We start from the raw sequence: 21,943 nt of genomic DNA on the forward strand, positions 1-21,943 counted from the left end.
AACAAAAAGTAGCAGGTAAACAAAAATTATTGCAAAGAGGAAAAAGTAAAAAAAATCTGAGACATCACTAATATTAAAACACAATGACATCTCCTGTATGTTGGAAAAACACAAAGTAATTATTACAGAAAGAAAGAAACTGATGATTTTGCAAAATGATGTCATCGTCTCACCTTGGCAGAACTGTCCATCAGCTGGAAGGCCATTGATACATGTACATGAACCATTAGTGATGACATCACAGGCATCATATGCATGACACGTGTCATTTGGCCAAACAAACAGACCCTCACATTTACACTGATACCGCGTTTCATTCAAAGAACACACTGGAGAGCAGAAGAAGAGTCCAAACATTACATATCTTCATTTATGGAAGTATTCATGATGTATAATTTCAGATAAACAGCATCACAAAGCAGAAACAGAGATCATACCAGTAGTGATGTTGATTTCTGTAATGTAAGTGCTGTCACTGATTGTGTAGGGCAAACTGAAATTCATCAGAAGAGTCCTCAGCTGATCAGTGATCCTACTATCAATGCTGTTGATCTCAATTTCAATCAGATATTCAGTCAGAGGCAGAGACACTGTAGAAAAAGAGAAGAAAACCCACAAAGGATCAATATTCCTTTACATGTATGATTATCAAGGCAAATAACACACAATTATGAACAAACAAAAATGTTTGGACCAACACGATTTAACAACTACTTTTAAAATAGTGCTCTTTTATTTACACAACTTTTATCAGAGCTGAAGATGTAAAAACACACACAGAACCATTTAATAGATTACTTTCTTTCAAGCAGTCAATACTCCATTTACACTTCTCTATAATTTTCTACATTCAGCACTTACCATTGCATGGGTTACTGTTGCTGACTGGTTGATTTCGGTCTGTTACAGTAAACGCACTCAAGCAGGAACAGTTGAAACTTCCAATGGAGTTGTTGCAACGAGAATTTGGACCACAGACCTCTGATGACTTTAGACATTCATTCACATCTTTATTAAAGGAACAGATGGAATAGTATTGTTGTTATTAGGAATGATTGCTATGATGTGATGATCAGAGTAAATTAAATAACTTTACTGAATGTTTAAATGCAAAACTATAAATTAGAGAATGAAAAACAACGTCAAATTATTAAAACATTAATAAAGGAACAATGTAGTAAAGTGTTATCATTAATTCTTTACCGGTATTAAAAAATATTGTTACAAAAAGAGAAAAAAGGCAAAAGTATGCTTTGCTAAATTCCCAGATTATATAAGAAATAATTTCCAGAATTTACCTTCACATGTGTTATTATTGCTGATGGAGAGACTTGAGTTTCTGGCAGTGAAACCATCCAAACATGAGCAATTGTAACTTCCTAATTTATTTGTGCAGTTGGAATATGGACCACAGACCGGTGGACTGAACAGACATTCATCTTTATCTATTGAGAATAAAAATGTTTATTAATTATCATACTCATATTTTTATATCATATTTTATTTGTAATGTCATACTTTTAATTGATTTAAATGACCTATTTTAATTTAGACATAAAAGACCTCTAAAATCTGAAAAAATAAAATAAAAAGTTGGAATAAAAATTAAAACCAGCTGACAATATTCACCATGACAAGAGTTGTTGACGCTCACAGGACTGTCTTCATTAGAGACATTAAATCCATTCCAGCATGAACACATGTAACCCCCAATCCTGTTAGTACAGTCTGAGTATTGACCACACACTGACGCTGCATCTTCACATTCATTGATGTCTGAAAAACAGGAAGATGATACTGTATAAAAACAGTGTTTCTGAACTATCAGGAGTTACTGAATAAACTCATACTGGTCATGTTACTAAAACTACATTCAGTACAGATGAAATCTAATGGGATTTCTCACCTCTCTGGCAAAGTGACCCCTCTGAAGGGAGAGCCTGAATGCATCCACAAGTGCTTCCCACAATGCTATCACACACCTGATAGGCCTTGCAGGTGTTACTGGGCCAAACATGATCCACCTCACACTTGCACTCATATTCTGTTCCATTCAACCCACACACTGTAAAACAAGGAGATTTATTTATTTGTGCTCAATCTGTGGATTTCTGCTAAAACTAAACTCATCTTAGTAGAGTTTCCCCCTAATAACCCACTAATTATTTGTCAACCAGATATTTTTTTTTGTCGATTGCATTTTTGTTGGTTTGTTGTTCGCAAGAAAAAAATAGACAAGTGGTGCAGTCAGGGTGCGTGTCCATCAAAAGAGTTTTTGTGCTGAGAGCTGTGTGTGTTTTAAAAACTATGAATAATTGAAAAAAAAAAATATTTTTCATTCATTTTTTTGAAGGCTCATGCTTAGGCTTAGCAGCAGTTACTATTGTCTATAAACAGTGTTTTAGTTCGCCTATATTGTTTACTTTATTTGTTTTTTATTATAGGCTATGCCACATTTTATTTGAGAGCTTCTGGCTGAAACGCTTTCTTTCATTCAATGTTTAATTTTAAGGCTCGTCCTTCAGACTGACTGTGTTTGCAGTTTTTAACATTATTTCTCTGAAGCCTTTTCAGTTTGTTTTATATTTGTTGTGTTTAAATTAGTTTATTTATATATTTGACTTACCAATATTTCATAGCAAAGAAAAGACTGTTTTTTCCTATTTAGATTGCATTGTTTTCTTGTTATTTGCAAATTTTATGGTTCGTGTTTGCAGTCATGTTGCCGATGTAGCAGCTGTATTCTGTGAAACTTTCATACCACTTGGTTTCTAGTTTGGAAAATCTCAGTTTTAAGTGCTATCTAGCCCTTGCCCTTAGCCCTACCTTTTAAAGCTAAAGAGAGTGAGGACACCCCTACTCCTTCTCATAAATGCGCAAAATTAGGGGTATGGGTAAGGGGAAAGGTTAAGAGGTGTAATTGGGATTGGGCCGTGTTCTATATCAAACGGTGTGCTTTATTTTTAACAGGTTCATAAGTTGTAATTTGTGTGAATGTTGTCATTTTATTTTATTAATAAATTCTGAATATCCCTAAAGATTCATGTTGTTTTTTCTCAGACACATTCATAACTACAAAATTTGTTGGTGCAGTTTTATGTGCGCAATTTCTTAATGTTGAATATTAACACTTATTATTAATTTTTTTCAGTCTAATGTAAAAAAAGACAAATTAAATTCTTTCTCAGTCCATGAACTCAAAATGTTTCCCACAAAATCGCTTAAATATGCCTAATGGATTAATTGAAAAAACGGGCGATAAGGTGACTAATGGCTTCAATAAAAGACTACTGGTCGACTAAGACAATCTTTTGTCAGTGACAGCCCTACACCTTAATATGTAACATGATGAACAGTTCTGTTCTCACCAGTATTCATGTCGATATCTGTGATGTTTGTGCTGCTGCTCAGAGTCAAAGGCAGGCTGATATTTCTGACAACATTTCGTAAGTAGTCCACCAGGTACAAGTCGAAGAATCTCACATCAATGTCAATCACGTATTTAGATGAAAGAACTGCAGGAACAAAAAGTAGCATCACTAATATTAAAAACACAATAACATCTCCTGTATATAGGAAAAACACAAAGTAACAATTAGAGAAAAAAACTGATGATGTTGCAGAATGATGTCATCAACTCACCTTGGCAGAACTGTCCATCAGCTGGAAGGCCATTGATACATGTGCATGAACCATTAGTGATGACATCACAGGCATCATATGCATGACACGTGTCATTTGGCCAAGCAAACAGACCCTCACATTTACACTGATACCGCGTTTCATTCAAAGAACACACTGGAGAGCAGAAGAAGAGTCCAAACATCACATATCTTCATTTATGGAAGTATTCATGATGTATAATTTTAGATAAACAGCATCACAAAGCAGAAACAGAGATCATACCAGTAGTGATGTTGATTTCTGTAATGTTAGTGCTGTCACTGATTGTGTAGGGCAAACTGAAATTCATCAGAAGAGTCCTCAGCTGATCAGTGATCCTACTATCAATGCTGTTGATCTCAATTTCAATCAGATATTCAGTCAGAGGCAGAGACACTGTAGAAAAAGAGAAGAAAATCCACAAATGATCAATATTCCTTTACATGCATGATAATCAGGGCAAATAACACACAATTATGAACAAACAAAAATGTTTGGACCAACAGGATTTAACAACTACTTTTTAAAACAGTGCTCTTTTATTTACACAACTTTTATCAGAGCTGAAGATGTAAAAACACACACAAAACCATATAATAGATTTCTTTGTTTTAAGCAGTCAATGTTCCATTTACACTTTTCTAGAATTTTCTACATACAGCACTTACCATTGCATGGGTTACTGTTGCTGACTGGTTGATTTCGGTCTGTTACAGTAAACGCACTCAAGCAGGAACAGTTGAAACTCCCAATGGAGTTGTTGCAATGAGAGTTTGGACCACAGACCTCTGATGACTTTAGACATTCATTCACATCTTATTAAAGGAACAGATGGAATAGTATAACATTAATAATGGAATAATGTAGTAAAGTGTTATCATTAATTCTTTACCGGTATTAAGAAATTATTGTTACAAAAAGAGAAAAAAGGCAAAAGTATGCTTTGCTAAATTCCCAGATTATATAAAAAATAATTTCCAGAATTTACCTTCACATGTGTTATTATTGCTGATGGAGAGACTTGAGTTTCTGGCAGTGAAACCATCCAAACATGAGCAATTGTAACTTCCTAATTTATTTGTGCAGTTGGAATATGGACCACAGACTGGTGGACTGAACAGACATTCATCTTTATCTATTGAGAAAAAAAGTTTATTAATTATTTAAATCCTATTTCAATTGTAATGTCATACATTTAATTGGTTTAAATTGCTTATTTTTCCAGCTGATGATATTTACCATGACAAGAGTTGTTGACGCTCACAGGACTGTCTTTATTAGAGATATTAAATCCATTCCAGCATGAACACATGTAACCCCCAATGCTGTTAGTACAGTCTGAGTATTGACCACACACTGACGCTGCATCTTCACATTCATTGATGTCTGAAAAACAGGAAGATGATACTGCATAAAACAGTGTTTCTGAACTTTCAGGAGTTACTGAATAAACTCATACTGGTCATGTTACTAAAACTACATTCAGTACAGATGAAATCTAATGGGATTTCTCACCTCTCTGGCAAAGTGACCCCTCTGAAGGGAGAGCCTGAATGCATCCACAAGTGCTTCCCACAATGCTATCACACACCTGATAGGCCTTGCAGGTGTTACTGGACCAAACATGATCCACCTCACACTTGCACTCATATTCTGTTCCATTCAACCCACACACTGTAAAACAAGGAGATTTATTTATTTGTGCTCAATCTGTGGATTTCTGCTAAAACTAAACTCATCTTAGTAGACTTTCCCCCTAATAATCCACTAATTATTTGTCAACCAGATATTTTTTTTTGTCGATTGCATTTTTGTTGGTTTGTTGTTCGCAGGAAAAAAATAGTCAAGTGGTGCAGTCAGGGTGCGTGTCCATCAAAAGAGTTTTTGTGCTGAGAGCTGTGTGTGTTTTAAAAGCTTTAAATAATTGAATATATTTATTTTTTATTCATTTTTTTGAAGGCTCATGCTTAGGCTTAGCAGCAGTTGTTATTGTCTATAAACAGTGTTTTAGTTCGCCTATATTGTTTACTTTATTTGTTTTTTATTATAGGCTATGCCATATTTATTTGAGAGCTTCTGGATGAAACGCTTTCTTTCATTCAATGTGCAATTTTAAGGCTCGTCCTTCAGACTGACTGTGTTTGCCGTTTTCAACATTATTTCTCTGAAGCCTTTTCAGTTTGCTTTATATTTGTTGTTATAACAGTATAAACTGTTTTTAACTAATTAGTTGTATTTTTTTCTTGCTATTTGCGCATTTTCTAGTTCGGTTTGCAGCAATGTTGCCGTTGTAGCAGCTGTTTTCTTTGAAACTTTCATACACCTTTTTTCTAGTATGGAAAATCTCATTTTCAAGTCCTATCTAGCCCTTGCCCTTAGCCCTATGCTTTCAAGCTAAAGAGAATAAGGACACCCCTACTCCTTCATGTGAATGCGCAAAATGAGGGGTATGGGTAGGGGGAAAGTCTAAGGCAGGGGTTGGGAACCTTTTTACAGAAAAGAGACACTTCAGATTTTTTGGCAAATTAAATTTTAGGGGAGACCATTTGGTGTATGTATAAATCTATATATCACTCATTAATGTTGTTTGAATCTATGTGCCAAGGTGCCATAGAAATTTAAGTTTCTTGCCCTTTATTGGTGTCATCATTCAAGTTAATCCATAGCGCCACACACACGCTTTTGTTAAAAAGTCATTTTATTTTAAACTGAGTTCTTATTAATTTTGCAGTAAAAAATACAATAAAAATGGAATTGTAATTGTATTTTCAATAGAAAAATGTGTTCTAGTGATAGTTATAATTTTTTTAACTTTATAATAATATTGAAGAGAGACAGCTGGAGAGCCACATTTTTTGGTCAAAAAGCCACACATGCTTCCCGAGCCATAGGTTCCCTACCCCAGGGCTGAGGGGTAGAATTGGGATTGGGCCTTGTTCTATATCAAACGGTGTGCTTTATTTTTTACAAGTTCATAAGTTTCATTAGTGTGAATGTTGTCATTTTATTTTAATAATAAATTCTGAATATTCTTAAAGATTCATGTTGTTGTTTTTTTCTTAGACACATTCATAATAAAAGAATTTGTTGTTGCTTTTATTTTATTTCAGTACAATGTAAAAAAAATGACAAATTACATACTTTCTCAGCCCGTGGACTCAAAATGTTTCCCCCAAAAGTGTTTAAATATCGCCCGTTTATTCAATTAATTCATTAGGCATAAGGTGACTAAAGGCTTCAATAAAAGACTACTGGTCGACTAAAACAATCTTTTGTCAGTGTCAGCCCTACACCTTAATATGTAACATGATGAACAGTTCTGTTCTCACCAGTGTTCATGTCGATATCTGTGATGTTTGTGCTGCTGCTCAGAGTCAAAGGCAGGCTGATATTTCTGACAACATTTCGTAAGTAGTCCACCAGGAACAAGTCGAAGAATCTCACATCAATGTCAATCACGTATTTAGATGAAAGAACTGCAGGAACAAAAAGTAGCAGGTAAACAAATATTATTGCAAAGAGGAACAAGTTAAAAAATCTGAGACATCACTAATATAAAAACACAATAACATCTCCTGTATATAAGAAAAACACAAAGTAATAATGAGAGAAAGAAACTGATGATGTTGCAGAATGATGTCATCTTCTCACCTTGGCAGAACTGTCCATTAGCTGGAAGGCCATTGATACATGTGCATGAACCATTAGTGATGACATCACAGGCATCATATGCATGACACGTGTCATTTGGCCAAGCAAACAGACCCTCACATTTACACTGATACCGCGTTTCATTCAAAGAACACACTGGAGAGCAGAAGAAGAGTCCAAACATCACATATCTTCATTTATGGAAGTATTCATGATGTATAATTTTAGATAAACAGCATCACAAAGCAGAAACAGAGATCATACCAGTAGTGATGTTGATTTCTGTAATGTTAGTGCTGTCACTGATTGTGTAGGGCAAACTGAAGTTCATCAGAAGAGTCCTCAGCTGATCAGTGATCCTACTATCAATGCTGTTGATCTCAATTTCAATCAGATATTCAGTCAGAGGCAGAGACACTGTAGAAAAAGAGAAGAAAATCCACAAATTATCAATATTCCTTTTACATGCATGATCATCAAGGCAAATAACACACAATTATGTATAGACTATGATGTTTGTATCAACAAGATTTAACACAACTGCATTTTTAAAAACTTTTCCACATATTTAAGTAACATTTACCATAACTGAAAATATAAAGAACAGAAATACACACAATGCCATATAATAGAATGAATTTTCATTTTGTTTCACATTATCTTAAAATAAAAATCCAGTTTAAAATAGTTTACTTAGCCAGGACAATGTATAACACTGTAACAAGTTCAAGCAGACAATGCTCCACAAACAGGCTTCTTGCCAAAAGGTAAAATACAGCCTTGTACACACTGAAATGATTTTCTACATACAGCACTTACCATTGCATGGGTTACTGTTGCTGGCTGGTTGATTTCGGTCTGTTACAGTAAACGCACTCAAGCAGGAACAGTTGAAACTCCCAATTGAGTTGATGCAATGGGAGTTTGGACCACAGACCTCTGATGACTTTAGACATTCATTCACATCTTTTTTTAAAGGAAGAGATAAAAAATATTGTTGCTTTTAGGAATTATTGCTATGATTAGATGATCAGAGTAATTTAAATAACTAAATGTAAGTGTTGAAAACAATTAAGTACAGAATGAAAAAAATTACACATTCTATGCTAATGTTAACTGTAATTAATGCAACAAACCACATATAAAAGTTCTTTTGGTCACACGTTACAATAAGACTTCATCAGTTAATGTTATTCAAAGTATTTACAGTACCAACACAACAATACCTGTACAACATTGATAATAATAATTAAAGATACTAATGTTTTATTAAAATACAAAGTTGTACTTGATAGCATTAGCTATTTCATTGAGTCTACACAATATAACAATGAACAACTTCACTTTCAGAAATGCTAAAAATGTACTGTTAATTCGTTGTTCTTGTTTGTAAATAAATTACCTAACAGTAACTAATGGAACCATATAGTAAGTGTTACAGTTATACAGATAAAAGATCGTAAAGAAATTCAGTAAAATTAACAATTAGTAAGAAATATGCTTTGCAAGCTTCCCGGATTATATAAGAATTAATTTCCAGAATTTACCTTCACATGTGTTATTAATGCTGATGGAGAGACTTGAGTTTCTGGCAGTGAAACCATCCAAACATGAGCAATTGTAACTTCCTAATTCATTTGTGCAGTTGGAATATGGACCACAGACAGGTGGACTGAACAGACATTCATCAATATCTATTGAGAAAAAAAATGTTTATTAATTATATAAATCCTATTTTAATTGTAAAGTCATACATTTACTTGGTTTAAATTGCTTATTTTTCCAGCTGATGATATTTACCATGACAAGAGTTGTTGACGCTCACAGGACTGTCTTTATTAGAGACATTAAATCCATTCCAGCAGGAACACATGTAACCCCCAATGCTGTTAGTACAGTCTGAGTATTGACCACACACTGACGCTGCATCTTCACATTCATTGATGTCTGAAAAACAGGAAGATGATACTGCATAAAAACAGTGTTTCTGAACTATCAGGAGTTACTGAATAAACTCATACTGGTCATGTTACTAAAACTACATTCAGTACAGATGAAATCTAATGGGATTTCTCACCTCTCTGGCAAAGTGACCCCTCTGAAGGGAGAGCCTGAATGCATCCACAAGTGCTTCCCACAATGCTATCACACACCTGAAAGGCCTTGCAGGTGTTACTAGGCCAAACATGATCCACCTCACACTTGCACTCATATTCTGTTCCATTTAACCCACACACTGTAAAACAAGGAGATTTATTTATTTGTGCTCAATCTGTGGATTTCTGCTGAAACTAAACTCATCTTAGTACAGTTTCCCCCTAAAGCCGCCTTTCCGCTGCACACGACATTTAGACACGACTGCCGAATAACGTCCCCTTGTGGCAGTCGCACAGAATTTTCAGTTCTGACGTGGATCATTTCAGGCCACATAGTTTCTAGTGTGGAAAATCTTAGTTTCAAGTGCTATCTAGCTCTTGCCCTTAGCCCTATGACTTCAAGCTAAAGACAATTAGGACACCCCTACTCCTCCATGTAAATGCACAAAATGAACTCAAAATAAACGGAATAAACGGGCGATAAGGTGACTAATGGCTTCAATAAAAGACAACTGGTTGACAAGAAATTTTTTTTATCAGAGACCTACACCTTAATACGTAACATGATGAACAGTTCTGTTCTCACCAGTGTTCATGTCGATATCTGTGATATTTGTGTTGCTGCTCAGAGTCAAAGGCAGGCTGATATTTCTGACAACATTTCGTAAGTAGTCCACCAGGAACAAGTCGAAGAATCTCACATCAATGTCAATCACATATTTAGATGAAAGAACTGCAGGAACAAAAAGTAGCAGGTAAACAAATATTATTGCAAAGAGGAAAAAGTTAAAAAATCTGAGACATCATTAATATAAAAACACAATAACATCTCCTGTATGTGGGAAAAACACAAAGTAATTATTAGAGGGAGAAACTGATGATGTTGCAGAATGATGTCATCGTCTCACCTTGGCAGAACTGTCCATCAGCTGGAAGGCCATTGATACATGTACATGAACCATTAGTGATGACATCACAGGCATCATATGCATGACACGTGTCATTTGGCCAAACAAACAGACCCTCACATTTACACTGATACTGGGTTTCATTCAAAGAACACACTGGAGAACAGAAGAAGAGTCCAAACATTACATATCTTCATTTATGGAAGTATTCATGATGTATAATTTTAGATAAACAGCATCACAAAGCAGAAACAGAGATCATACCAGTAGTGATGTTGATTTCTGTAATGTTAGTGCTGTCACTGATTGTGTAGGGCAAACTGAAATTCATCAGAAGAGTCCTCAGCTGATCAGTGATCCTACTATCAATGCTGTTGATCTCAATTTCAATCAGATATTCAGTCAGAGGCAGAGACACTGAAGAAAAAGAGAAGAAAATCCACAAAGGATTAATATTCCTTTACATGTATGATAATCAGGGCAAATAACACACAATTATGAACAAACAAAAATGTTTGGACCAACAGGATTTAACAACTACTTTTTAAAACAGTGCTCTTTTATTTACGCAACTTTTATCAGAGCTGAAGATGTAAAAACACACACAAAACCATATAATAGATTTCTTTATTTATTTACTTATTTGTCAGTTTGTTTATTTATTTTATATTGTCACAAGCAAAGTATACTTTATATACAGGCTTCTAAAATTTTCTACATCCAGCACTTACCATTGCATGGGTTACTGTTGCTGACTGGTTGATTTCGGTCTGTTACAGTAAACGCACTCAAGCAGGAACAGTTGAAACTCCCAATGGAGTTGTTGCAATGAGAGTTTGGACCACAGACCTCTGATGACTTTAGACATTCATTCACATCTTTATTAAAGGAACAGATGGAATAGTATTGTTGTTATTAAAAATTATTGTTATGATGTGATGATCAGAGTAAATTAAATAAATTTACTGAATGTTTGAATGCAAAACTATAAATTAGAGAATGAAAAACAACATCAAATTAGTAAAACATTAATAATGGAATAATGTAGTAAAGTGTTATCATTAATTCTTTACCGGTATAAAGAAATTATTGTTACAAAATGAGAAAAAAGGCAAAAGTATGCTTTGCTAAATTCCCAGATTATATAAGAAATAATTTCCAGAATTTACCTTCACATGTGTTATTATTGCTGATGGAGAGACTTGAGTTTCTGGCAGTGAAACCATCCAAACATGAGCAATTGTAACTTCCTAATTCATTTGTGCAGTTGGAATATGGACCACACACCGGTGGACTGAACAGACATTCGTCAATATCTATTGAGAAAAAAAGGTTTATTAATTATTTAAATCCTATTTCAATTGTAAAGTCATACATTTAATTGGTTTAAATTGCTTATTTTTCCAGCTGATGATATTTACCATGACAAGAGTTGTTGACGCTCACAGGACTGTCTTTATTAGAGACATTAAATCCATTCCAGCATGAACACATGTAACCCCCAATCCTATTAGTACAGTCTGAGTATTGACCACACACTGACGCTGCATCTTCACATTCATTGATGTCTGAAAAACAGGAAGATGATACTGCATAAAAACAGTGTTTCTAAACTATCAGGAGTCACTGAATAAACTCATACTGGTCATGTTACTAAAACTACATTCAGTACAGATGAAATCTAATGGGATTTCTCACCTCTCTGGCAAAGTGACCCCTCTGAAGGAAGAGCCTGAATGCATCCACAAGTGCTTCCCACAATGCTATCACACACCTGATAGGCCTTGCAGGTGTTACTGGGCCAAACATGATCCACCTCACACTTGCACTCATATTCTGTTCCATTCAACCCACACACTGTAAAACAAGGAGATTTATTTATTTGTGTTCAATCTGTGGATTTCTCCTAAAACTAAACTCATCTTAGAGTTTCCCCCTAATAATCCACTAATTATTTGTCAACCAGATATTTTTTTTTGTCGATTGCATTTTTGTTGGTTTGTTGTTCGCAAGAAAAAAATAGACAAGTGGTGCAGTCAGGGTGCGTGTTGATCAAAAGAGTTTTTGTGCTGAGAGCTGTGTGTGTTTTAAAAGCTTTAAATAATTGAATACATTTATTTTTCATTCATTTTTTTGAAGGCTCATGCTTAGGCTTTGCAGCAGTTACTATTGTCTATAAACAGTCTTTTAGTTCGCCTAAATTGTTTACTTTATTTGTTTTTTAACATAGGCTATGCCATATTTATTTGAGAGCTTCTCGATGAAACGCTTTCTTTTATTCAATGTTTAATTTTAAGGCTCGTCCTTCAGACTGACTGTGTTTGCAGTTTTCAACAATATTTCTCTGAAGCCTTTTAAGTTTGCTTTATATTTGTTGTGTTTAAATTAGTTTATTTATTTACATTTACATTTAGTCATTTAGCAGACGCTTTTATCCAAAGCGACTTACAAATGAGGACAAGGAAGCAATTTACACAACTAAGAGCAACAATGAATAAGTGCTATAGGCAAGTTTTAGGTCTGTAAAGTCTAAGAAGGGAAGTATTAGTAGTAATAGGTTTTTTTTTTTTTTTGGGTACAGTTAGTGTGATATTCAGAGAGGCAATTGCAGATTAGGAAGTGTAGTGGAGACTAAATAGTTGAGTTTTATTCGTTTCTTGAAAATAGAGAGTGACTCTGCTGTTCTGATGCAGTTAGGGAGTTCATTCCACCAATTGGGCAGATTGAGCGTGAGCGTTTGCGAAAGTGATTTCTTCCCTCTTTGGGATGGAACCACGAGGCGACGTTCATTCACAGAACGCAAGTTTCTGGAGGGCACATAGATCTGCAGAAGTGAGAGCAGATAAGAAGGAGCAAGGCCAGAAGTCACTTTGCAGGCAAACATCAGAGCTTTGAATTTGATGCGAGCAGCAACTGGCAGCCAGTGCAAACGGACTAGCAGCGGAGTGACATGTGCTCGTTTAGGTTCATTGAAGACCACTCGTGCTGCTGCGTTCTGGAGCAGCTGAAGAGGCTTGATAGAGCCTCTTAGAGATAGATTTATATATTTGACTTACCAATATTTCATAGCAAAGAAAAGATCTTTGACTATTTAGTTTGTATTGTTTTCTTGTTATTTGCGCATTTTCTTGTACGTGTTTGCAGCCATGTTGCCGATGTAAAAGCTGTATTCTGTAAAATATTATACACCTTGGTTTTTTAGTATGGAAAATCTCGGTTTCAACTGCTTACTATATCTTACCCTTAGCCTTACGCTTTTAAGCTAAAGAGAATTAGGTTACCCCTACTGCTTCACTTAAATGCGCAAAATGAGAGGTAGGGGTGAGGGGAAAGGTTAAGGGGTAGAATTGGGATTGGGGTGTGTTCAATATCAAACGGTGTGCTTTATTTTTAACAGGTTCATAAGTTGTAATTTGTGTGAATGTTGTCATTTTATTTTATTAATAAATTCTTAATATCCTTAAAGATTCATGTTGTTTTTTCTCAGACACATTCATAACTACAAAATTTGTTGGTGCTGTTTTATGTAATTTCTTAATGTTGAATATTAACACTTATTATTATATTTTTTCGGTACAATGTAAAAAAAAAAATGACAAATTAAATTCTTTCTCAGTCTATGAACTCAAAGTGTTTCCCACAAAATTGCTTAAATATGCCTAATGAATTAATTGAAAAAAACGACTACTGGTCGACTAAGAAAATTTTTTGTCAGTGACAGCCCTACACCTTAATATATAACATGATGAACAGTTCTGTTCTCACCAGTGTTCATGTCGATATCTGTGATGTTTGTGCTGCTGCTCAGAGTCAAAGGCAGGCTGATATTTCTGACAACATTTCGTAAGTAGTCCACCAGGAACAAGTCGAAGAATCTCACATCAATGTCAATCACGTATTTAGATGAAAGAACTGCAGGAACAAAAAGTAGCAGGTAAACAAATATTATTGCAAAGAGGAACAAGTTAAAAAATCTGAGACATCACTAATATTAAAACACAATGACATCTCCTGTATGTGGGAAAAAACACAAAGTAATTATTAGAGGGGGAAACTGATGATTTTGCAGGATGATGTCATCGTCTCACCTTGGCAGAACTGTCCATCAGCTGGAAGGCCATTGATACATGTGCATGAACCATTAGTGATGACATCACAGGCATCATTTGCATGACACGTGTCATTTGGCCAAACAAACAGACCCTCACATTTACACTGATACCGCGTTTCATTCAAAGAACACACTGGAGAACAGAAGAGGAGTTCAAACATCACATATCTTCATTTATGGAAGTATTCATGATGTATAATTTTAGATAAACAGCATCACAAAGCAGAAACAGAGATCATACCAGTAGTGATGTTGATTTCTGTAATGTTAGTGCTGTCACTGATTGTGTAGGGCAAACTGAAGTTCATCAGAAGAGTCCTCAGCTGATCTGTGATCCTACTATCAATGCTGTTGATCTCAATTTCAATCAGATATTCAGTCAGAGGCAGAGACACTGTAGAAAAAGAGAAGAAAATCCACAAATGATTAATATTCCTTTACATGCATGATCATCAAGGCAAATAACACACAATTATGACTATTATGACAGACTATGATGTTTGTATCAACAAGATTTAACACAACTGCATTTTTAAAAACTTTTCCACATATTTAAGTAACATTTACCATAACTGAAAATGTAAAGAACAGAAATACACACAATGCCATATAATAGAATGAATTGTCATTTTGTTTCACATTATCTTAAAATAAAAATCCAGTTTAAAATAGTTTATTTAGCCAGGACAACGTACGTAGTATAACACTGTAACAAGTTCAAGCAGACAATGCTCCACAAACAGGCTTCTTGCCAAAGGGTAAAATACAGCCTTGTGCACACTGAAATGATTTTCTACATCCAGCACTTACCATTGCATGGGTTACTGTTGCTGACTGGTTGATTTCGGTCTGTTATAGTAAACGCACTCAAGCAGGAACAGTTGAAACTCCCAATTGAGTTGTAGCAACGAGAGTTTGGACCACAGACCTCTGATGACTTTAGACATTCATTCACATCTTTTTTTAAAGCAAGAGATTAAAAATATTGTTGCTTTTAGGAATTATTGCTATGAATAGATGATCAGAGTAATTTAAATAACTAAATGTAAGTGTTGAAAACAATTAAGTACAGAATGAAAAAATTACACATTCTATGCTAATATTAACTGTAATTAATGCAACAAACCACATATAAAAGTTCTTTTGGTCACACGTTACAATAAGACTCCATCAGTTATTGTTATTCAAAGTATTTACAGTACCAACATCAAATAAAACACAACAATACTTGGACAACATTGATAATCATAATTAAAGATACTAATGTTTTATTAAAATACAAAGTTGTACTTGATAGCATTAGCTATTTCATTGAGTCTACACAATATAACAATGAACAACTTCACTTTCAGAAATGCTAAAAATGTACTGTTAATTCGTTGTTCTTGTTTGTAAATACATTACCTAACAGTAACTAATGGAACCATATAGTAAGTGTTACAGTTATACAGATAAAAGATCGTAAATAAATTCAGTAAAATTAACAATTAGTAAGAAATATGCTTTGCAAGCTTCCCGGATTATATAAGAATTAATTTCCAGAATTTACCTTCACATGTGTTATTGATGCTGATGGAGAGACTTGAGTTTCTTGCAGTGAAACCATCCAAACATGAGCAACTGTAACTTCCTAATTCATTTGTGCAGTTGGAATATGGACCACAGACAGATGGACTGAACAGACATTCATCAATATCTATTGAGAAAAAAAATGTTTATTAATTATTTAAATCCTATTTTAATTGTAAAGTCATACATTTAATTGGTTTAAATTGCTTATTTTTCCAGCTGATGATGTTTACCATGACAAGAGTTGTTGACGCTCACAGGACTGTCTTTATTAGAGACATTAAATCCATTCCAGCAGGAACACATGTAACCCCCAATGCTGTTAGTACAGTCTGAGTATTGACCACACACTGACGCTGCATCTTCACATTCATTGATGTCTGAAAAACAGGAAGATGATACTGCATAAAACAGTGTTTCTGAACTATCAGGAGTTACTGAATAAACTCATACTGGTCATGTTACTAAAACTACATTCAGTACAGATGAAATCTAATGGGATTTCTCACCTCTCTGGCAAAGTGACCCCTCTGAAGGGAGAGCCTGAATGCATCCACAAGTGCTTCCCACAATGCTATCACACACCTGAAAGGCCTTGCAGGTGTTACTGGGCCAAACATGATCCACCTCACACTTGCACTCATATTCTGTTCCATTCAACCCACACACTGTAAAACAAGGAGATTTATTTATTTGTGCTCAATCTGTGGATTTCTGCTGAAACTAAACTCATCTTAGTAGAGTTTCCCCCTAAAGCCGCCTTTCCGCTGCACACGACATTTAGACACGACTGCCGAATAACGTCCCCTTGTGGCAGTCGCACAGAATTTTCAGTTCTGACGTGGATCATTTCAGGCCACATAGTTTCTAGTGTGGAAAATCTTAGTTTCAAGTGCTATCTAGCTCTTGCCCTTAGCCCTATGACTTCAAGCTAAAGACAATTAGGACACCCCTACTCCTCCATGTAAATGCACAAAATGAACTCAAAATAAACGGAATAAACGGGCGATAAGGTGACTAATGGCTTCAATAAAAGACAACTGGTTGACAAGAAATTTTTTTTATCAGAGACCTACACCTTAATACGTAACATGATGAACAGTTCTGTTCTCACCAGTGTTCATGTCGATATCTGTGATATTTGTGTTGCTGCTCAGAGTCAAAGGCAGGCTGATATTTCTGACAACATTTCGTAAGTAGTCCACCAGGAACAAGTCGAAGAATCTCACATCAATGTCAATCACATATTTAGATGAAAGAACTGCAGGAACAAAAAGTAGCAGGTAAACAAATATTATTGCAAAGAGGAAAAAGTTAAAAAATCTGAGACATCACTAATATTAAAACACAATGACATCTTCTGTATGTGGGAAAAACACAAAGTAATTATTATAGAGAGAAACTGATGATGTTGCAGAATGATGTCATCGTCTCACCTTGGCAGAACTGTCCATCAGCTGGAAGGCCATTGATACATGTACATGAACCATTAGTGATGACATCACAGGCATCATATGCATGACACGTGTCATTTGGCCAAACAAACAGACCCTCACATTTACACTGATACTGGGTTTCATTCAAAGAACACACTGGAGAGCAGAAGAAGAGTCCAAACATCACATATCTTCATTTATGGAAGTATTCATGATGTATAATTTTAGAAAAACAGCATCACAAAGCAGAAACAGAGATCATACCAGTAGTGATGTTGATTTCTGTAATGTTAGTGCTGTCACTGATTGTGTAGGGCAAACTGAAATTCATCAGAAGAGTCCTCAGCTGATCAGTGATCCTACTATCAATGCTGTTGATCTCAATTTCAATCAGATATTCAGTCAGAGGCAGAGACACTGAAGAAAAAGAGAAGAAAATCCACAAAGGATCAATATTCCTTTACATGTATGATAATCAGGGCAAATAACACACAATTATGAACAAACAAAAATGTTTGGACCAACAGGATTTAACAACTACTTTTTAAAACAGTGCTCTTTTATTTACGCAACTTTTATCAGAGCTGAAGATGTAAAACACACACAAAACCATATAATAGATTTCTTTATTTATTTACTTATTTGTCAGTTTGTTTATTTATTTAATATTGTCACAAGCAAACTATACTTTATATACAGGCTTCTAAAATTTTCTACATCCAGCACTTACCATTGCATGGGTTACTGTTGCTGACTGGTTGATTTCGGTCTGTTACAGTAAACGCACTCAAGCAGGAACAGTTGAAACTCCCAATGGAGTTGTTGCAACGAGAGTTTGGACCACAGACCTCTGATGACTTTAGACATTCATTCACATCTTTATTAAAGGAACAGATGGAATAGTATTGTTGTTATTAAAAATTATTGTTATGATGTGATGATCAGAGTAAATTAAATAACTTTACTGAATGTTTGAATGCAAAACTATAAATTAGAGAATGAAAAACAACGTCAAATTATTAAAACATTAATAATGGAATAATGTAGTAAAGTGTTATCATTAATTCTTTACCGGTATAAAGAAATTATTGTTACAAAAAGAGAAAAAAGGCAAAAGTATGCTTTGCTAAATTCCCAGATTATATAAGAAATAATTTCCAGAATTTACCTTCACATGTGTTATTATAGCTGATGGAGAGACTTGAGTTTCTGGCAGTGAAACCATCCAAACATGAGCAATTGTAACTTCCTAATTCATTTGTGCAGTTGGAATATGGACCACAGACCGGTGGACTGAACAGACATTCATTAATATCTATTGAGAAAAAAAGGTTTATTAATTATTTAAATCCTATTTCAATTGTAAAGTCATACATTTAATTGGTTTAAATTGCTTATTTTTCCAGCTGATGATATTTACCATGACAAGAGTTGTTGAAGCTCACAGGACTGTCTTTATTAGAGACATTAAATCCATTCCAGCATGAACACATGTAACCTTCAATCCTGTTAGTACAGTCTGAGTATTGACCACACACTGACGCTGCATCTTCACATTCATTGATGTCTGAAAAACAGGAAGATGATACTGCATAAAAACAGTGTTTCTGAACTATCAGGAGTTACTGAATAAACTCATACTGGTCATGTTACTAAAACTACATTCAGTACAGATGAAATCTAATGGGATTTCTCACCTCTCTGGCAAAGTGACCCCTCTGAAGGGAGAGCCTGAATGCATCCACAAGTGCTTCCCACAATGCTATCACACACCTGAAAGGCCTTGCAGGTGTTACTGGGCCAAACATGATCCACCTCACACTTGCACTCATATTCTGTTCCATTCAACCCACACACTGTAAAACAAGGAGATTTATTTATTTGTGCTCAATCTGTGGATTTCTGCTGAAACTAAACTCATCTTAGTAGAGTTGCCCCCTAATCATCCACTAATTAATAGTCAGACTAAGTTTTTGTGGGTCGATTGTTCGAAAAAAAAAAAAAATAGACAAGTGGTGCAGTCAAGGTACGTGTTCACCGAAGTGTTTTTGCGCTGAGAGTTGTGTGTGTTTTAAAAGCTTTGCCAGTTGGAAAAAAACGCTTGTAGCTTACAGAAGCATTTTAGTGCTCGCACCTGAGCTTTTATAAGTGGGTCGCACACCAGATGCGCTGCTCGGCAACGCGCCACGCAGCACACAGTTATTATTGTCCATAGACAGTGCTTTAGTTTGTCTATATTGTTTATATGTGTTTTTTATATAGGCTATAGCAGGGTTCACTAAAATTGTTCCTGGAGGGCCAGTGTCATGCAGATTTTAGCTCCAAACCTATTCAGACACACCTGAACAAGCTAATCAAGGTCTTACTAGGTATACTTGAAACACTCAGGCGAATGTGTTGAGGCAAGTTGAAGCAAAACCCTGCAGGGACACCGGCCCCCCACGACCGAGATTGGCGACCCCTGGGCTATAGTATAGTTAATTTATAAGATTCTGAATGAAATGCTGTTTATTTTTCATTCAATGTTTTTTTTTTACCCGGTGACGGGTTGCAACTGGAATGGCATCCGTTGAGTTAAACATGTGCTGGATAAGTTGGCGGTTCATTCTGCTGTGATGACCCCAGATCAATAAAGGGAACAAGCCGACAAGAAAATTAATGAATGTTTAATTTTAAGGCTTGTCCTTCAGACGGACTGTGTTTGGAGTTTTCAACATTATTTCTCTTAAGCCTTTTCTGCTAGCTCTATACTTATTTGTGTTTAAATTAGTTTATTTATATGTTTGACTTGCAAAAATATAACAATATATTTTACTATTTTGTTTGTATTGTTTTCATATGACTTTCCCTGTAGGGCTACAAGGCTATTAAAGCTGGACTTTGTGATAAATTTGTTTTAGTTTCTTTACCAAACAGTGAGTTTTATTTTTAGCAAGTTCATAAGTTGTAACTTGTGTGAATGTTATCATTTTATTTTATTAATAAATTATCTATTTTTTGTCTCCCCAGACACATCCTTAATTATATAATTTGTCAGTTCCATTTTATGTACGTGTGAGTTCTTAATGACGAATATTAACACTTATTCTTATAATATTTCTGTACAATGTTACAAATGACATTCTTTTTCAGCAGGTAAACTCAAATCCTTTCCCCCATATTTGCTTAAGTATGCCTAATAAATTACTTTATTAAACATGCAATTGGGTGACTAATGGCTTTAATAGACAACCACTGGTTGACTAAGACAATTTTTTGTCAGTGACAGCCCTACACCTTAATATGTAACACGATGAACAGTTCTGTTCTCACCAGTGTTCATGTCGATATCTGTGATATTTGTGCTGCTGCTCAGAGTCAAAGGCAGGCTGATATTTCTGACAACATTTCGTAAGTAGTCCACCAGAAACAAGTCGAAGAATCTCACATCAATGTCAATCACGTATTTAGATGAAAAAACTGCAGGAAAAAAAAATCAGCAGGTAAACAGAGATTGCAAAGAGGAACAAGTTAAAAACTCTGAGACATCACTAAAATAAAAACACAATGACATCTCCTGTATATAGGAAAAACACAAAGTAATTATTAGAGGGAGAAACTAATGATGCTACAGAATGATGTCATCGTCTCACCTTGGCAGAACTGTCCATCAGCTGGAAGGCCATTGATACATGTGCATGAACCATTAGTGATGACATCACAGGCATCATATGCATGACACGTGTCATTTGGCCAAACAAACAGACCCTCACATTTACACTGATACCGCGTTTCATTCAAAGAACACACTGGAGAACAGAAGAAGAGTCCAAACATCACATATCTTCATTTATGGAAGTATTCATGATGTATAATTTTAGATAAACAGCATCACAAAGCAGAAACAGAGATCATACCAGTAGTGATGTTGATTTCTGTAATGTTAGTGCTGTCACTGATTGTGTAGGGCAAACTGAAATTCATCAGAAGAGTCCTCAGCTGATCAGTGATCCTACTATCAATGCTGTTGATCTCAATTTCAATCAGATATTCAGTCAGAGGCAGAGACACTGTAGAAAAAGAGAAGAAAATCCACAAATTATCAATATTCCTTTTACATGCATGAAGAACAAGGAGGACAACACAAAATTTAAATGTATTATCTACATACTTACCATTGCATGGGTTACTGTTGCTGACTGGTTGATTTCGGTCTGTTACAGTAAACGCACTCAAGCAGGAACAGTTGAAACTCCCAATTGAGTTGTTGCAATGAGAGTTTGGACCACAGACCTCTGATGACTTTAGACATTCATTCACATCTTTTTTTTTTGTAAAGAGATGGAAAAGTTTATTAGGGGTCAAATTATGTGTTAATATTAACTGTAATCAATGCAAAAAATATATAAAAAATCACATATAAAAGCTAATTTGGTCACATTTTACAATTTGTCAACTTGGAATTATAAGGTTCTATCTGCGTTCTGAATGATTGAGATATTGAGCTTCAAAGTTTTTGCATTCCATTGC

The 21,943-nt window shown here is 35.1% G+C and overlaps 2 protein-coding genes across 2 annotated transcripts in view; both read right to left on the reverse strand.

The window, feature by feature from the left end:
• The window catches only part of adgrf3b (adhesion G protein-coupled receptor F3b), a 671,400-nt gene that overhangs the window by 103,887 nt on the left and 545,570 nt on the right, over positions 1–21,943 (reverse strand). The gene's annotated exons all lie outside the window — the stretch shown is intronic.
• adgrf6 (adhesion G protein-coupled receptor F6) overlaps positions 1–21,943 on the reverse strand; it is a 180,486-nt gene that overhangs the window by 59,285 nt on the left and 99,258 nt on the right. The window contains exons 128-172 of the mRNA XM_087298451.1: positions 21,589–21,735; positions 21,331–21,483; positions 21,067–21,222; positions 20,747–20,893; positions 19,132–19,290; positions 18,855–19,001; positions 18,603–18,749; positions 18,165–18,311; positions 17,699–17,851; positions 17,435–17,590; positions 17,113–17,259; positions 16,508–16,666; positions 16,232–16,378; positions 15,979–16,125; positions 15,240–15,386; positions 14,671–14,823; positions 14,407–14,562; positions 14,084–14,230; positions 12,017–12,175; positions 11,740–11,886; positions 11,488–11,634; positions 11,050–11,196; positions 10,583–10,735; positions 10,319–10,474; positions 9,997–10,143; positions 9,392–9,550; positions 9,115–9,261; positions 8,862–9,008; positions 8,134–8,280; positions 7,579–7,731; positions 7,315–7,470; positions 6,993–7,139; positions 5,179–5,337; positions 4,903–5,049; positions 4,652–4,798; positions 4,332–4,478; positions 3,907–4,059; positions 3,643–3,798; positions 3,369–3,515; positions 1,907–2,065; positions 1,630–1,776; positions 1,299–1,445; positions 862–1,008; positions 438–590; positions 174–329 (exon numbers count right to left, since the gene is read on the reverse strand). Coding sequence (XP_087154577.1) covers positions 174–329; positions 438–590; positions 862–1,008; positions 1,299–1,445; positions 1,630–1,776; positions 1,907–2,065; positions 3,369–3,515; positions 3,643–3,798; positions 3,907–4,059; positions 4,332–4,478; positions 4,652–4,798; positions 4,903–5,049; positions 5,179–5,337; positions 6,993–7,139; positions 7,315–7,470; positions 7,579–7,731; positions 8,134–8,280; positions 8,862–9,008; positions 9,115–9,261; positions 9,392–9,550; positions 9,997–10,143; positions 10,319–10,474; positions 10,583–10,735; positions 11,050–11,196; positions 11,488–11,634; positions 11,740–11,886; positions 12,017–12,175; positions 14,084–14,230; positions 14,407–14,562; positions 14,671–14,823; positions 15,240–15,386; positions 15,979–16,125; positions 16,232–16,378; positions 16,508–16,666; positions 17,113–17,259; positions 17,435–17,590; positions 17,699–17,851; positions 18,165–18,311; positions 18,603–18,749; positions 18,855–19,001; positions 19,132–19,290; positions 20,747–20,893; positions 21,067–21,222; positions 21,331–21,483; positions 21,589–21,735 — 6,792 coding nt within the window. The remainder of the gene's footprint in view (positions 1–173; positions 330–437; positions 591–861; positions 1,009–1,298; positions 1,446–1,629; positions 1,777–1,906; positions 2,066–3,368; positions 3,516–3,642; positions 3,799–3,906; positions 4,060–4,331; positions 4,479–4,651; positions 4,799–4,902; positions 5,050–5,178; positions 5,338–6,992; positions 7,140–7,314; positions 7,471–7,578; positions 7,732–8,133; positions 8,281–8,861; positions 9,009–9,114; positions 9,262–9,391; positions 9,551–9,996; positions 10,144–10,318; positions 10,475–10,582; positions 10,736–11,049; positions 11,197–11,487; positions 11,635–11,739; positions 11,887–12,016; positions 12,176–14,083; positions 14,231–14,406; positions 14,563–14,670; positions 14,824–15,239; positions 15,387–15,978; positions 16,126–16,231; positions 16,379–16,507; positions 16,667–17,112; positions 17,260–17,434; positions 17,591–17,698; positions 17,852–18,164; positions 18,312–18,602; positions 18,750–18,854; positions 19,002–19,131; positions 19,291–20,746; positions 20,894–21,066; positions 21,223–21,330; positions 21,484–21,588; positions 21,736–21,943) is intronic.

Source organism: Danio rerio, chromosome 20 (assembly GCF_052040795.2).
Source record: "Danio rerio strain M-AB ecotype USA chromosome 20, GRCz13ab, whole genome shotgun sequence".
NCBI classification, from domain to species: domain Eukaryota; kingdom Metazoa; phylum Chordata; class Actinopteri; order Cypriniformes; family Danionidae; genus Danio; species Danio rerio.